At 48.4% G+C, this 17,709-nt stretch overlaps 1 protein-coding gene across 3 annotated transcripts in view; it reads left to right on the forward strand.

Moving 5' to 3' along the window:
* The window catches only part of Ctnnbip1 (catenin beta interacting protein 1), a 49,759-nt gene extending 33,273 nt beyond the window's left edge, over window positions 1–16,486 (forward strand). For all 3 annotated transcript variants that reach the window (XM_051173877.1, XM_051173876.1, XM_051173878.1), the window contains exon 4: window positions 15,822–16,486. In XM_051173877.1, coding sequence (XP_051029834.1) covers window positions 15,822–15,880 — 59 coding nt within the window. In that variant the 3' untranslated portion in view covers window positions 15,881–16,486. The remainder of the gene's footprint in view (window positions 1–15,821) is intronic.
* The last annotated feature ends 1,223 nt before the right edge of the window (window positions 16,487–17,709 follow it).

Below are 17,709 nucleotides of genomic sequence, written 5' to 3' on the forward strand. Positions count from 1 at the left end.
ACCACACACAACCATCTATTAATAGAACCCAATCTAGTCTATAGTCTAGGCCAGGAGCTTGTGTTTCTGTCTGTCCTATGAGTCTGAGCGGGTCTCCAGTAAAATTCTTACCACTTTCTTCGTGTGTCCTGCTGTCTTTGCCTAGATGGCCAAAGCCTGAACATGGGGCTAGGAGGATGAGGGTCTGGCACCTTCTGTCCACTAGGTGGCTCTATCTCTCAGCAGATGGCAGGGCTCCACCCTAGAATTCCCTGAGTTGAGAAGGCTTTGAGCAACTTCCTGTGGACTGTCCCTCTAGACTGGTCCGGAGGCAGACCCACCCAAAGGACAGCACTCAGCCTCCCCCTGGGGACCCAGCTACAATCTAGGCTCATACTCTCTTGTTCTCTGGGGTGGGTTGGGGCAGCTGGTGTCTGCTGTGTTTATAGAGAATGGGCAGGAGCTGGAAAAGACCTTGGGGCAGAAGACCACACCTAGGGACTGACCTCGGTTTCAGCAGGGGGCCGGTGGCCTCCCAGTACTGAGCAGTGGACTGCCTCCTTCCTCTCCTTCATCCTCAGTGCCCCCCCCCCTCCTGTCCTCTCCAGTGTATTGGTGTCTCTACATTCAACCTTTTCCCTTACCGCTTTCCCTCTCTACCATCTTTCACACGGCTTCCACAGACCTCAGGCCAGCACCCTCCAAATCCCCAGCGCTCATCTGACTGTCTTAGCAGCCCCTGCCCTGCAGACCCGCTTCCCACCCGTGTTCTCACCAGGTTCCGGTGCAGGACACGCCTTGATGCATTTCCAGCACTGAGGTTGTTCCTCCTGCTTGCTTGCTTGCTTGCTTGCACGATGATAGTGAGCCAGCATGTGTGCTGGGAACTGAATGCAAGCCCAGAGGGGCAGCCAGTGCTCTGAGCCTCCTAGCCCTCTCTCCAGCCCCAGCTGCCTCAGGCTTTTTGTGTGTTTGAGACAGTATCTTATATGGAATAGGCTGGTCTTGAACTTGCTTTGTAGCTGATAATAATCTTAAACTTTTAAAGGTATTTTTCATGCTGGGCAGTGGTGGTGCACGCCTTTAATCCCAGCACTCAGGAAGCAGAGGCAGGTGGATCTCTGTGAGTTTGAGGCCAGCCTGGTCTACAGAGCAAGTTCCAAAGCCACAGAGAGACCCTGTCTCGAAAAACCAAAAGAAAAAAATTGTTTTCATTTATTTATGTGTGTGTGCCTGCCATGACACACATGTGGAGGTCAGAGGACAGTTTTCTCTATTTTGTGGGATCCAGAACTCAGGTTATCAAGCTTGGCAGCAGGTGCCTTTCCCTGCTGAACTGAACCATTCTGCTCACCCAGTCTTGAGCTTTTGACCATTGTTAGTGCTGGGATTACTGACATGCAGTGTTGAGGACCAATCCCAGAGATCTGTGCATGCCAGGCAAACCCCCTACAGTTGAGCCAGTCCCCATCCCCGTTAGCGCCATTATTTTTTTAAAGTTAAGCTTCAGCTTAATTTACTTTTGCATGTTTTCTCTGTATGTATATACAGACTCTGCTTTGAACCTAAGGAAATCAGTGCTTCACTGGGAAGTTGGTCCTTCTGAGAAGGGCCAGCTGCAGACAATGGTAGGGGGTGGGGCGTGTGGGGGTTGGAGCCACAGCTTCTTGAAGCAGGTCACAGAATTCTGAGCATCCCTTTCTCATTGGTGCTATCCTACAGAGTGCATCAATTGTCTCCTGGCTCTGAAGTGATGCAGGGTCACTGTAGAAAATGAGAGAAGAGAAACAGGCAAGCTTAGAGGATTGGATGCTACTATGTAGCTATAGACTCCATTCCCTTTTCTTCACGTTCTTCCTGGCCTCTTCATAGATTTTACAAGCTAGGCAGTCACTTCTATCAGAGTTGACCTTATGGCATTCATAAATACATGCATACATACATATGTGGTGTGTGTGTGTGTGTGTGTGTAGGATATATGTATTTTTTACTTCAGGCAGTTTCATTGAGTTCTTCGACAGTTTTCAAGAAAACATTTTGGTTATTGCACAATATGCAGCATCTGCCTATCGTGAGTTATTGACCAGTCTATTCCTGTTGGATCTCATTTCCACTATTAATCATCATAATGGCAAGCATTCATTAGTTAGTCTCCTTCTCTGTGCCAAGTTCTTGCAAAGAAACGCACAAGGTTCTCCCAGTGAGTGGCCCTAGAGCCCTGTGACATAGGCTCTCTCTGGCTGAGAGAGGTTGCTCAAGGCTATGGAGTCGGCCAATGTACATGTGAGTTAAGTGCCTGTAGAATCCTGAAGGGGATGCTAGAATTCTTACCTGGAGTCTCAGGAAATTGTGAGTCACTCAGTATAGGGGCTGGGAACTAAACCACATGGGTGCTCGTAACTGCTGAGCCATCTCTCCAGCCCAGAGTTGTGATTTTTTTCATTATTATTTTATGTACGTTGGTGTTTTGCCTGCTTGTATGTTTGTGCAGTGCCTGTGTCCCCCATTCCTTCAGAGGCAAGAAGAGGGCGTCTGATTGGAGTTACGGACAGTTAAGCTGCCACATGGGTACTGGGACTTGAACCCAGTTTCTATAGGAGAGCAGCCAGTATTCCTAACCACTGAATCATCTCTCCAGCGCCCTAGAAATGTTTTTCATATGGCTTGGTTTGGTTTTTGAATATGTAGCCCATCTTGACCTTGAACTTGTGGTCTGCCTCAGCCTCTCAAGTACTGGGATTACCACTGAGTGCCAGCCACCATACCTGACAGAATTATTCCTCTTGTGCAGTGCCTTAGGTGAGCCCTTGTCCAGTGTCCTGGGGCTGACATGGCTCATTTGACAAGGAACTTTTCTTTCTCTGCCAAGGGAATTCCAGGGGACATGCCTGCCATTGGTTGTCCCATTGGCCCCCTTGCCTGTCCTAGCTTCTGTCTGAATCTCATTTCTCCAAGGGATTTCCAGGAAAGTGCTGTGGGCTTTTTCAAGTCTGCTGGCTTTCCCCTGCAGAAACAGGCACCTGGTTCCGAGTGCCACCCGAGAGCCTAGAGTAGTTAGTTCCCTTGGCCCCGTAGTTGAGCTGAGAACTCATTACAATAGCTGTAATGGAAAAACAGCAGGAACTTGGCACTTTGGGGTGACCCAGTTACTCCACTTGACCCCTGAAGTATGCCGAGGCCAAAGGTGTCAGCATGAGCGTCTCCATTTTTCCAGCCAGTGTACTCCGCTCTCTGGATCCCTCCCCTGCACCATTCAGCCCCATTCTCTCCTCATCCCTGTGCCCTCTCACACCCTCCCAGGGCCAGTTGGTCCCGGCTCTGGCTCCCAGAGCCCCATGCCAATCTTGGCTTTCTGATTTGTTGTCACACAGTATCAGAAATCCGTGCGGAAAGGGTCTGTGCTTTGTTCACGTCACACGTTCAGATCCAGAGTAGCTGTTTTTTGGAGTCCTGTGTAGACCCAAGCCTCCTGGAGGCTGAGCAGCTCTGAGCGGCTCCTCCCTATGGGTGGCAGCTTCTCTCTCTGTGCTGCTGTGACTTCTGGGTCCCCTCTCCCCAGGCTGGCTCCTTCCAGGCGCCTGCCTTCTGGAAGCCCCAGGTGAAAACAGTCAGAGCTGAAATAGGGTCAGCCTACGGAGGGTTCATCTGGGACAGGAAGCTCAGCCCTTTAACTTTAATCAACACTTCTGTGAGAATTACCTGTAACCCAGTAACAGCGTTGAGCCGGAAGTCCATGGGGATCTGGTTCGTAACTCCTGTCCTGAGAAAGAAAAGGAACCCAAAGAAGAATGAAAAATGTGCCGAGGCAGGCTGCTCCTTTAGCGTGCCAGCTCTGGCTTCTGCAGGGCCACTGTTACCCAGCATGCGCTCCTGTTTCCTAAAGCCGAGAACAAATGCTGGGAAGGCATTGAAGCCCCTGGCACGACTTGGACTTCCCAGCAGGTCCTGAGAGGTGGGTCGCTGTCCTGGAGGGGAACAGAGGGCCACTCTGTCCAGCAGTTGGACAGTTCCAGTCACATTAACCTCATTACTGTAAGCTCAGCACGGTGTCAGATGACAGCCCTGTTCTCCGTGAAAGACAGACAATAGGGTTTATGTACAAATGCACGAGAGCTTTGAGTGTACAGATTTCCATGTGTGGCTGGCTGGGAGTGGCCCACCCAGGAAGCTAGAATGCATGCTGCAATTCTTTCCTCATCCCAGTGAATCACAGCACCTGCCAGAACAGCCTGGCCATCTGCATTTTAAACAAAGCAGGGTCCTAGCAGTCAGTAACTGCTGCCAGCCTGCACTCCATAGAGTCTGTGCTATTCCCAGGTTCAGGGAATCATAGTGGCTGCCTAGTGTACCTAGGACACTGCATTTTAAAACAAAGCTAGATGTGATGGAGTTGGTCTGTTATCTAGCTATTGTGGAAGCTGAGGCAGTAGGGTCACCTGAGCTCAGGAAGTCCAGGATAGGGTATCAAAACCGTGTCCTAGTGATAAGGTGGAAGGGACAAAACAAGCAATCACAAGGAAGCGGCTCCAAGGTGACCCTGATGCCCAGAGTCTAATTTGAGACTATGCAAGGTCTTTAGTGAGAACCTGATCACCCCTAGGCCCTGGGGACACAGGCTCATTTCCCCTCCCACATCTCTCCTTTAGTTTCACCCTGTTGCTGTGCAGGCACTCTTAGGAAGGAGAGGAAAGGGTTTATGTCATCTTACAGATCCGTCACTATGGAGGGATGTCAGGCAGGAGCCAAGGCAGCCCTGGTTGCTGCTCCACACGGCCTTGCTTCTCACTAAGGAACTCACTCACAGCTTGCTGACTCACTCACAGGAAGGCTCACACTCAGCTAGTTCTCTTCTACAGCTCAGGGCCACCTGCCTAAGGAATGATGCCTCCCACAGTGGGCTGGGCTGATAGGAGGTGTCATTCTCTAAGTATGTTTCTCGTATTGGTTAATGAATAAAGCACTGTTGGCCAGTAGGAAAGCAAGATAGGCGGGACTAGGAGACAAGGAGGATTCCAGGAAGTAGTAGGAAAGTCAAGATGTAGAGACTTGAGAGAACAGAGGTCCCTCTCTCCGGTAAGATAAGACCATGTGGAAATATTTAGATTAATAGAAATGGGTTAATATTTAAGACAGAGCTAGCCGATAAGAAATACTAGCAACAGGCCAACAGCATTATATCTCCAGTGTGTCTGTGTGTTATTTGGGGCAGGCTGCCGGAAAACATTCACTGGGCTCTCCTAGATCAATTAACAATAAAAACAGTCTCACTGAGGCGTGCCCACAGGCCACCTGATCTGGGCACTCCTTCAATTGAGACTCCCTTCTAGGGTGACTCTAAATTGTGTCAAGTGGATACCCTCTGGTGCATAATCAGATTCTCTGGTCTGGAAGAGCTGATATTTGGGGGGATACTTGGGGGGAGAATGAACACCCTGTATGGGTGCAGGGGCTTCAGGCAATGCAGCTGGAATTGACCCTACCGTTGTCCCTAAACATTATTCCTCGTTTGTTAGAGTGATGGCGTAGGTGCTGTTTACCATAGTTTGTAGATGATAAACTGAGTTTGAGTGAGCCAGGACTTCCCTGGGGTACACAGGGCGTCAGAGTCACAGTCAGGCCCGGATGCCAAGTCTTCTCCTGGGATACACTGAGACAAGGGAAGCCTGGGAAGGGCTGCGTTGTTTTCCGTACCCTCCTTGGCCTGCGCTAGGAATCCAACTAAGACATCTACTGTTGGAGCCCAGCCGGCACCACAGAGCCTAGTGCTGCTCCTACTGCTAAGCCCTTGGTGAATCAGAACCCACTGTTCCCATAGCAACCCAAGTGTGGTGCTGCCTTGGGTGAAAAGCATCCCCTGGGAGCTTTGGGGTATCAAAGCGGAGGTGTATGGAACACCTGGCTTGTAGCCTGGGGATGCTAAAAACAGCACAGGCTGCCCAGTGGGTGTTGGTTTATGTGGGAGGAAGCCCAGTGCAAGGGGAGCACCAGCCTTGTTCGCCTCAGAAGTTCTTCCCTTTGGTGGCCCTTTGGGGCCTGTTTTTCCAGACAGCGATTCCCCAGAGCTGGTAGCTGAGGCATTGCAGGAGTGGGTGCCTGCTGACATTCAAGATAATGAGTCCATGGCATGAGAAGCTGCTGCACCCAACCCAGGCACTCAGGAAGGGGCTGGGACATTCAGAGTGGGAACCACCACCGTATGCCTAGGGTCACTAGCTCCATTAGTTCAGGCTGGAGCCTGAACGCTGAAGATGTCTCACCCAGCCTAGCGCTCACAAGGCTTAGCAGGGTACTCCCTGCCCTCCATTGGAAATGACTCATAAAGGGGGTTTCCTCTATCAACCTTGGGAATTTGGAGTCTCTGCAGCCTTAGGGTTGCAATTTTTTAGCTTTTCAGGCCACTAATTTAAAAATATTTATTTTACTTTGTGTGTATGAATGTTTTGCCTGCATCTATATCTGTGCACCATATGGATGCCTGGTGTCCACAGAGGTCAGAAAAGGACATCAGATCCCCTGGAATTAGAATTACAAACAGTTGTACTGGGAACCAAACCTGGGTCCTCTGCTAGAGCAACAAGTGTTAGCTGCTGAGCCATCTCTCCAGCCCCAAGAGGTTACTAATCGTGTGTCTGTCTGTCCGTCCATCTGTCAGTCCATGCCACCCTGCATGTGTGGAGATTAGAGGAGAACTTTCAGAGTTCTCAATCCACATTGTTTGGCAGGGATTCTCTAGTTGTTTCTGCTGTGCTTCACACTCGGGCAGTTCACACTAAGGCAGGTCACACCCAGGCAGTTCACACTCAGCAGGCTGGCCTGCAAGCTTCTGGGCAGTTTTCCTGGCTCTGCCTCCTATCTCACAAGGCATGCTGGGATTACAGATTTATACATTCTCTACCTTTACAAGGCTGTAGGGATTCTACTTAAGTTGGCATATTACATTTATTTATTTATTTACTTATTTATAACGGTGGCCTTCCACCTTATTTATTTATTTATTTATTTATTTATTTATTTATTTTGGCAGAGTTTCTGGGTTTACCAATTGGCTAGACCAGCTGATCAGTGAGCCCAGCATGATGGTTTCAGACATACTCTACCATGCCCCGTTTTTACGTAAGTGCTGAGGATCTGAGCATGCCCTCCTGTTGCATAGCAAGCACTTGACCAAGTGAACCATCTCCCCAGTGCAAGGTCTCTAATCCCACACTTTGGCTAGGTAGGTGTAAGGTTCCATAGGGGCACAGGAAATAATGGGTACCTGACCCCAGAATGTCTGAAGCTGGAATAGTCCTGGGACACCTTTCCCAGTAAGGTGTATAGTTTCAGTGACCGGAAGGATGGCAGAGCCAAGGCCCTATCCCTAGGGCTCTGCTGTCATGGAGGCTGGGCTTTGAGGCCCTCAAAGTTAGGTCATATGGTGCCCAGCTGTGGCTGGAGTTCCCCTTGCCTTTTTCCCAATGTCATCCACATAGGGCTGTGCCCATCCTGGTCTCTGGGGTCTTTGGGGCTTTCAGGAGACTTACAAGTTCAAGGTCAGCCTGGGGTACATCTGGAGGACCTCTCTTGAGTTACAAGGAAAAAGTAGCAAGTGACTGTCCTCTACCTTCAGGAGCCTTCTCCCCAAACCGTGTTGTCCTGCTGTGATCTGGTTTGGGTGTGCATGCTGGCTTGAGACAGGATCTGGCTTTCAACAGTGCTGGTGTGAATTCATACCCAGCTCACAAACAGACCAGTGGCCCCCTGTCTGCTCCCTGCCCCAGCCAGGCCCAGCTCCCCTCTGCCTGTGCTTCTGCATATTGATCACTAACGGGCCAAAGCTGGCATGGCACTGGGCTTGGGCTGGAAGGAGCAGTGGGTGCCTGCCCCACCCCGTTCAGAGAGCAGAGCCTCAGCCCTGCTGTCTAGGTGGATGTGCCACAGTAGTAGACGCAGAGGACAGGGAGGACAGTTGACACGAGCGAGTTCCATGCTGAATTTCCCCAAGGCATCCCGGGCTTTGTCAGTGGCGTTTTTAGTCACGGGTCTTGGTTCCATTCTCATAATAACACAGACAGATTGGCCCAGGCTTTGCCTGTGGCTTGGTATTCCTCAGTGCTCCAGGTGACTAGAGACACAGTTGTTTCACTTCTCCTAGGAGAAATTGACAAGGGCTCTCGACCCTGGGCCTCTGACTCACCCTGATGGGAGATGTCATTCTGTACCAAATTCCCAAATATTGTTTATAAATGTTTGTTTTCATTTAAATGGACTTGGTTATAAATGGGTAATGATCACAGCCAATTCTTTTTAAAGGTAAAAAGGGGATTATGGTATAGATATGAATACTTTGTTTTGTAATGGATTTTCATTTATTGATACAATTTAAGGTCAATTTTGTGATGTATATATTTCTCCTTTTGTTTAGGCATTGTGTTTATATAGTTCATTCAGAAACATATTGTATAATGTAATACAGATTATAGATAATTACCTATGATAGTCAAAGCTTAGAGTTAAGTTAGTTAGGTTTTCAAGATACACAGAGATGTATTTGAGATAAATAGGCATTCTTCAAACCTTTCAAAGACCTACAGAATATGGCATTTAAAATGGTTTAGGGTTTTCGTGACAATGAGACATAATTGCTCTTGGCAATACCACCTGCACCAGAAAGGAAGATGGACATCGAAAAAATGCATTATGAAGTTTGCTTCCAATATGGCAAGACTAGCCATTTGGACAAGATACTGCTCTTGTCTGGACTGTTTGACTTTATGCTGTATAAACTGGACATGCAGGACCCACAGAAAAGTGACTGCTGATTCAAGATGGACATTGCTACAGAGTTCCTGCTTCATAAAAGAGTCTGTGAGACAGTCTGCAGGACACAGAAAAAAATGACTGATAAACTGCCAATACAAGAAGACGGTTTAAAGTTTCCTGTGTTGCTGAAGAGTCTGCTATACACACTATGGCCTATGGGCTAAAGATGAAAGATTACACAAGAACCTTGGGTGACCAGACAGTGAGTTGTCTCTGTCATTTCTAGAGCTTATATACTATCCTTCTATGGTCTTTGAGGGAGTTGAAGACAGATAGTTATGGTTATAGTTTTCCTTAGTCAGGATTAAAGATAAGTTACATATAGGACTTTAGACTCACAAAGATGAAATAGATGATGAAATAGTTTCTTAAATCTTGATAAATGTTAATGGACTAAATATTGTTAACTGTGATTCTTATTTGATAACTGTTGTGTTATATATTTTGCTATGCTAAGGTTAAAACCCTTCTTTTTATTTAGACAGAAAAGAGGAGATGATGGGAGATGTCATTCTGTATATGTTTCTCATACTGGTTAATAATAAAGCACTGTTGGCCAATAGAAAAGGAAGATAAGAGGGACTAGGAGACAAGGAGGAAATAGAAAGTAGGAAGGAGGAGTCAAGATGGAGAGTCTGGAGAGAGCAGTATGCCGCTGGCTCCCTGGTAAGAGAAATACATAGATCAGCAGAAATGGGTTAATAATTAAGGCAGAGCTAGCCGATAAGAAACAAGTAACCGGGCCAACAGTATTGTATCAAATACAGAGTCTCTGTGTATTATTTGGGGCTGGTGGCATGGCAGCAGGACAAGACCGGGCTGCGGCAGGCGAAAAACCGTATTCGTTACACACCCAGCACATCTCAGAACAAGGGACGTTCCCAGGTGCTCTGAATGGGACTGAGAAGAAGGCTACTCCCTGGTCACAGAGCATGTACACCATGGTTACTACCTGGTCACACGGCATGTACACTGTGGGGAACAGATCAAATGAATGGCACTGGGGACTTAGCCTGGTTGTAGACTCTTTGCCTAGCATTCCTGAGGCCTTGGCTTGATCCCTAGTACCTCTGCACTTGGAACCAGAAGAGGGTCAGAAGGCGAAAGTCATCCTGTCTGCACAGTGAGTTCAGGTTAGCCTGGGCTTCATGAGACCATGTTTCACCCCCCCCACACACACACACACAGCCATGATGCTACAAGGGCTGAAGATGACCACAGCTGCCTGGCAACAAGACACTGGGTACTGGCGCTGTTTTGGCATGGCCATCCAAAGGGTGGGAGGTTGTACAGAGAGGGCTCTGATTTCTTATCACTTGCTAGTGTCTGTCTTTCATGTTGCCTATCCTACCCATGTGTGTGGAGCAGCACCACCTGGGAACTTCGGCTTCTGTTCCAGAATGGTACAGGGCTGCTCTCAGGAGCTTGCTGGCCATGCCCAACCCCAGCACTCAGGAAGCAGAGACTGAGGGGATATGGGTGTGAGTTTGAGCCAGCCTGGGCTAGCTACAGAGTGAGACCCTGTGTCCTAGAATGAGTTAAGCTGGAGATGTAGCTCAGTGGTAATCTAGCCCCTTGCTTCTTGTGCCCTGGGTTTATTTATTCCGTCACTGAGAGGGGTGGGGTGAATGGGTAATAGACTTCAACTTGTTGCTCATTTGCTGAGACAGGTTTTCTCTGTGTAGCCCTGGCTGCCCTGGAACTTGCTCTATTACCAGGCTGGTCAGAACTCAAAGAGATCCACCTACCTCTGCCTCCTGAGTGACTTCAACTTTTCTTTTTCGAGTGATTAGAGTGTAAGGCCTGAGTTCTGTCCCCAAGCCCTACATGGAGGGAGGAGAGGACTGACTCCTGTGGTTGCCTCTTGTAATGAGATCATTCCTAAGTGAAAATGTTATAGTATTGTTGATGAATGATACTATCAATGAAATTATTTTCTTAACTTCATTTTCAGAGTGTTCATTACTAATGTATGCAAATAGAGCTGGAAATAGGTCTTATGCCCTACAACATTATCATATTCACTAGTTGAGAGCCTTTTATTAAGTAGAAATTGCAGAGCATTTCTACATATACGATTATAACATCCACAAACAAAAACAGAACACTTCCTTTTTTCTAATGTGTGTGCTATTTATTTAGTTATTTATTTTTGCCTGATTGCCCAGGAATAAACCTTCAGAACAATCTAGAAAAGCCAAGTGTGGTGGTACATGTCTGACATGTCAGCACTAGGGAGGCTGAGGCAAGAGGCTTGTCAGTTAAAGGCAAGTCTGGGCTGCGTGAGACCCTGTCTCAAATGCCCAAAGCAAAACAAAAATCGATGTGAGTAAAAATGGTGAGAACAGACAGACCTTTTCTTGTTCCCATCGTGCTGGGGTGAGTTTTAACCATGCAGTATGGTGACATTTGTGGTTCTGGTAGGTACCCTTTATCAGGGTGGAAATCCCATGTTTCTTATTTGATGCATCTTCTGTCATGACAGGATGCTGGATCTATTATTCATTTCCTGTGTAAAGGTGATAGTGTGGGTATCTGTAGGTAGACCATATTGCATCAAGTGATTTTTCAGATGTTAAACCAGCCTTGCATTCCCAGAGTCTGGATATACAATCCCTTTTTTATATGTTCTTCTATGCATTTGCTAAATATTTTTGTCTATATTCATAGGAGATCCACATCTGTGGTGTGTGGTGGTGGTGGTGGTGTGTGTGTGTGTGAGATGCATTGTCCGCTTTCAGTACTCTTACTGTTTAACTGTTTAATTTATTAGAGAAGACATTCAGGAGCATCTAGTAGCTCCTGCTTCCCGGGGCTCACCAGCATCTGGTGGGAAATAACACAAGCTCTGAACACAAGTTCTGACAGTGGGTACCAATGGGGAAGGTAGAGCCTTACCTATAAATGTCATTGGATTTTTGTTTACTTTTTACTCTTTGCTCTTTGGGGGCTACCCCCAACCTCCAAATAACTACACACAGAGGTTTATTTTTTCTTATAAATGCCTAGCCTTAGCTTGGCTTGTTTCTTACCAGCTTTTCTTTCTTTCTTTTTTATTTTATTTTTATTTTTTTATTATTTTTTGTTTTTGTTTTTCGAGACAGGGTTTCTCTGTGGCTTTGGAGTCTATCCTGGAACTAGCTCTTGTAGACCAGACTGGCCTTGAACTCACAGAGATCCACCTGCCTCTGCCTCCTGAGTGCTGAGATCAAGGTTGTGTGCCACCACAGCCTGGCATAGCCAGTTTCTCTTAAATCATCCCAACTACCTTTGGGAATTGGGCTTTTTCCTTTTCTTACTTCTGTATATCTTAATTTCACTCTCCGAGGCTGACCCTGATGATGTCTTACTCTCCTGTCCTATCTTGCTTCTTCCTCTTCCCAGATTTCTCCTATTTATTATCTCTGACTGCCAGCCCTGCCTATCCTTTCTCCTGCCTTGCTATTGGCCATTCAGCTCTTTATTAGACTATCAGGTGTTTTAGGCAGGTGAAGTGACATAGCTTCTATCAAGTGGGGCGGTGGTGGCACTCACCCTTAAACCCACCACTTGGGAGGCAGAGCTGGGTAGATCTGTGAGTTCAAGGTCAGCCTGGTCTACAGAGTGAGTTCCAGGACAGCCAGAGATACACAAAGAACCCCTGTCTGGAAAAACAAAGCAAAACCAAAAAGGATAAAAAAAAAAAAATAGAAGAAGAATGCAACTTAACTTTGCATCATTAAAACAAATATTCTAAATACTCTACAGCATAAACAAATGTAACACAACTTAAAGCAATTTCCCAATATAAAATAGAATTCTGGCCTGGGGATAGAGGTTGGGTACTTACAGGACAGTGAAGAGGGTACCAGAGGGTTCTGTGTGTCCCTCCTGGCTCAGTAACTGAGTTTTAGGGCTCAAATCATGATGACAAACTGAGCAGCTCTCCCATCCTTGTTGCTTGCTGATCCAAATTCCAGAGGAAAGAGGGAACACCAGCATCCTTGGGCTCTAACTGAGTAAGTACCTGGTCCATTAATGATGTGGACAGGTCAGAGGATGCTCTGAGTGAATACCTGGTCCACTAAAGATGTGGACAGGTCAGAGGATGCTCTGAGTGAGTACCTGGTCCACTAATGATGTGGACAGGTCAGAGGATGCTCTGAGTGAGTACCTGGTCCATTAATGATGTGGACAGGTCAGGTCAGAGGATGCTCTGAAAGAACATCAGTGTGCCCTCTTTTTAGCTTCAAAGGAAGGAAAGTCCCAGTAGTCAGCAAGTCCTGTAGAAACAGGAGAGGGAGCCAGGCAATGGTGATGCACGCCTCTAATCCCAGCTCTCAGAGGCAGAGGCAGGTGGATCTCAGTGAGTTTGACGCTAGCCTGATCTACAGAGTGAGTTCTGGACAGACTCCAAAGCTACACAGAAAAACTGTCCCAAAACCATCCTCCTCCAAAAGAGAAAGATAGAGAAACAGGAGAGGGAGAGTGTGGGGTGGACAGAGCCTCTGTGGACTCCTGCAGCCCCAGCAATAGCAGAGACTTGGGGAGGATGTGACCAGCTGGCAGTGTGGGAAGGTAAAACTCTTGCAAAGCTTTTGCTCTAGGTGTCTTGTTACATACTTATCAGACTGTGACCTACAGAAGGTCATTGTCCTAGTTAGGGTTTCTATTGTCCTTGAAACGCCATGACCAAAACAACTTGGTAAGGAAAGGGTTTATTTTGATCATAGTTCCATAACATTGTTCATCCTCACAAGCAGTGAGGGCAGGAACCTGGTGGCGGGAGCTGATGCAGAGCCATGGAGGGGAGCTGCTTACTGCATGCTCCTCCTGGCTTGCTCAGCCTGCTTAAAGGGCTGTGCCTCTCCATCCCCCGTCAGTCACTGATAAGAAGATGCCCCACAGCCATATCCTAGGAGATCTTTTCTCAGTTGAGGCTCCCTCCTTTCAGATGGCTTCAGCTTGTGTCAGGGTGCTGTCAACAGCCAGCACAGCTACTGTCTTCATAGTACAGGACATATGTCAACTGAGCAGTCTGCAGAGCCCAGTGATCGGATCTGAGCTTCTCTAAGCAATCGGTGGCCCATTCCCTCTGCACATTCCCCATTCCCTCCTGGGGACCCAGAGCTGTTTTTGTGCCTGCAGCTCACTGCAGAGAAAGCCTAGAGGCAGATGAGAGTGTGTTGTCACCATTCAGTGCCACAGAAGCATCTTCTGTTGACACTGACAATCTTGCTCCGACTCCCTCAAGACAGCTCTCAGAGAAACCAGTGTCTGTTAGGTGCCCAGCTCAGCCACCATGTAGAGTATGATGTAATCCGGGAGTCTGTGGTTGCTAGGACAACCCTGCCTGCAGTGACAGTGCGTGGTCCCGGGACTGGAGTGAGAACAGAATGTTTCCAAGAAAACAGAAAGGCTTCACAGGGCTTCTCAAGCAAAGGTGTCTCTTCCTGGATACCTGCTCCTTTCTGGAGGCTGTCTTCCTCTCAAGAATGCTGATAAGAGTGGGGCGGAGGTGGCGCACACCTTTAATCCCAGCACTTGGGAGGCAGAGGCAGGGGGATCTCTCTGAGTTTTGAGACCAGCCTGGTCTACAGAACTAGTTCCAGGACAGCTCCAAAGCCACAAAAACCCTGTCTCAAAAAAAAAAGAATGCTGCTAAGTACAGAGTCCCAGAGGCAGAAGCAGGTGGCCAGGGTAAGTTGCCTTAGCACCATTGTGCTGATGCAAAGGCAGGACTCCTGGATGTCACATGTTCATGTGTGCCCCCCTTCTGCAACACCACCTGGAGGTGCCTCCTGGCTCCTCCTGGCTTCCTCCAGGTGTGAAGGGAGCACTCCCTCGTGGTGTGGACAAGGATAGCCAACCCTATGCTGACTCTAGTCCAAGTGCCAGAGGCCCTATTGCACCCCACCCCCACCCAACCCAGCCCTTGGAGGCCTTTTCCTGTCCCTGCTGTTCTCATCTTTTAGAGAGCTGGCCTCCAATATTGCAGCAGGGATGTATGCCAGAAAGGCCACAGGCAGCCTGACTGTTACTGTTAGGGCAAAATGCTGGCCCTCCATTTAGAAAAGGCAGACAGGTAGTGTGGGATGCAAGGACAGAGAGGCACTGCCACTTGCCGGTTAGCTTTTCCAGCTCCTTCCCCTTTCCTCTGGCCTCTTCTGATAGAGCCTGTTTTAGGGAAAACAAGACAAAGGCAGTGGTGGCTCTTGGCTTTAATCCCGGCACTCAGGAGGCAGAGGCAGCCAGGCCAGCCTGGTTGCAACGTGAGTTCTAGGACAGCCAGAGCTATTATACAGGAAAACTTTGTCTTAAAAAAAAAAAAAAAATGCATGCTCATGCTTTATTTTTTTTATCTATATGAGCATTTCGCCTGTGTATATGTATGGGATGGCCATGGAAGGCTGGAAGAGAGTGTTAGATCCACCAGAGCTGGAGTTACAGATGGTGTGAGCCAGCATGTAGGTGATCTTAACTGCTGAACCATCTCTCCACCTCCAAGATCTAAACTTGAAAAGTAGAGGTTTCCAAGAAAATCTTACCGCCCACCCTACTGCAGTGCCCTTGGATCCAGGGACATGAGCAGGACAGAGCCCTGCTCCAGGACCAAAGACCTGTCTCATGTCTTAGCAATGTGGCCTTGAACAAGCCTCTGGGTCACTGCTGTGTCCCCAGCTTGGCTGCAAGAAGACGAGAGGGGAGATGGGCTTAATTAGAGGCACTTATCTTCTCCTTCCCTCTTTTATTTAGGGTGTCATGTACCCCAGGCTGGCCCTGAACTCACTGTATAGCCAAGGAGGACCATGAACCTCCTGAGTACTGGGATCAGTAACATCACCCAGTTCGTGTGGTGCTAGGGACTAAACCGAGGGGTTTTTGCATGCAACACAAGCATCCTGCCAACTGAATTACATCGCCAGCCCCTCTGAAACACTCTGCACTGTGTTGCCAGGGATGGGAAGGTAGAGGAGGGTGCCCCCCGGTGAACATAGCCTTTCCACCTTGTCTTGATGCCGACCGGAAGCTATCAGCAATTCTTGTTCCTTGGTCTGCAGGTGCAGAGGACGTGGTGATGGCGTTTTCGAGATCGGAGACGGAAGACCGGAGGCAGTAGCTGAAAGCTTGGGACGTCCTGAAAGCTACCAAGGGCCAAGAGATCTGTGGGGCTCCTTTTCCAGTTGAGTGGTAGCAAACCACCTTCTTCCCTCCCTCTGCTCCCCTTACCCCCTCCCATCCCCACCCCAGCCAGCCACTCAGCAGGGCTGGCATCAATGGAGATGCCACTGATGGTTTGCGATTGGCTTAAGGGATGGACTCGTGATTGGCTGCAGGAAGAAACCTTTTTATTTTTAAATCTTGACCAACGGAAACCTTTTATTTTTATTTCTGACTCTTTATTTTTTTAAAATGTGCGCCTCGGTAGCTGGCTTCCCCGGCAGCTCTCCGAGCTCTGGTGCTTTATTTAGGTCATTTTTTTAGGAACGTGAAGAGGCCCAATTGGCTGCTTAAACTAGAAAAAAGATTGTGATTGGCTTCTGGGACATGGTCTTTTATTTGATTGGCTGCAGGTGTTCTGCTCATATCATCAACTTCCTCTATTCTGAATGCAGAAAACAGGGTTTGGGGATATTGATTGTTATATTTGACTTGAAAAAAGAAAAGAAAGAAACCAAATGAGCTTTGCAATATTTATTACACAGAGAGCTTGCTGCTGCCTTCACGGGTCGGGTTTGTGTTTGAATTTGATTGGCAGTCAATATGTGGATTTGTTTCCCATTGGCTCACCCCTGACTCCCGTTGCCATGGACTTGCTTCAACTCTGCTGCTTATTTGAAGCCTAAGGGTACACCTGGAGATTGCATGTGCTTTAATGACCACACCTGCCTCCACCAGCAAAGGGGTCCCAGGGACCCTGAGTAAGGTCCACAACTGTAAACCAGCCCCCAAGGAGCTTTGTGTTGTCCTGAGCCAGCAGCCCAGAGCTCAGGGGAGGCAGGATTTATGTATTCCATTCTAAGAGCTGGCAGCCAGCCAGTTTCCTTGGGCGAGAATGGATTACGCAGGTTTCTGCCTGGCCAGTGCCTGCTAAACACAGAAGCATTGGCTGGCAGCTCCATCCTCTTTGCTGCCCCCCCCCCATGTCTCACTTCCCTGGGACTTAACATCACCAGTTCCTGAAGATTCTAAGAAGGGTCTTTACCCAAGCAGATACCCAGGTTTCACTCCCAGAACCCCAGAGACCTTGGCTCCAAGCATCTACCTAGCTAGGCTTCCCAGGGTCCATTGCCAGAGGTCAGTAGGTCTGGGACAGCAGGTGTGTTCTAGCTGAGCCCAAGTCCCCACTGTACACTATCTCCCCAGGTCAGTCTCAAAGGGATAGTAACATGGCTTGTGTATAAAAAGGCCACAAGGAGCCAGCTAGACCTTCAATAAGTGGGCCCCACAGCTGGCCCTCAGGGTCACATTTTACAGCAGCTCCTGAGGAGGGTCTGCGTCATCCCACCCACCCTGCCCTGCCCTGCCCTTTCCGGGAGCTAGAGAAATGGTGAATGGCTGTAGCATCTTTCCCCTTCTCAAGTGTTAGGCCTCTCGTGTGTCAGAGAGTATGCAGGAGCCCAGTGCCAATATGTGATGAGGCCAAACCCTGGGCTGCCTCATTGTGGGTGGATAGTTTGCACTGACCAGCCTCGTCCCAGAATTCGAATGTTGTCGTTATGGCCGTGTCCTCCAGCACTTGATCCCTTTTAGCTGACAGTAACATGCCAAGGCTGTTGAGTCCAGGGAGCAAGGACGGTGGAGGGTCACCCACAGATGCCTGCCTGACCAGCAAGGGCCAGGGGCATCTGTCCTGGAGCGGAGCAATGTGTGTGCGGGCATAGTGTGAGGTCTTTCACACACACACACACAGACACTCTACCAGCTCAGCCTGGTCTGGAGCTGTGC

The sequence above is a fragment of the Phodopus roborovskii genome, unplaced genomic scaffold (genome assembly GCF_943737965.1).
Source record: "Phodopus roborovskii unplaced genomic scaffold, PHOROB, whole genome shotgun sequence".
NCBI lineage: Eukaryota > Metazoa > Chordata > Mammalia > Rodentia > Cricetidae > Phodopus > Phodopus roborovskii.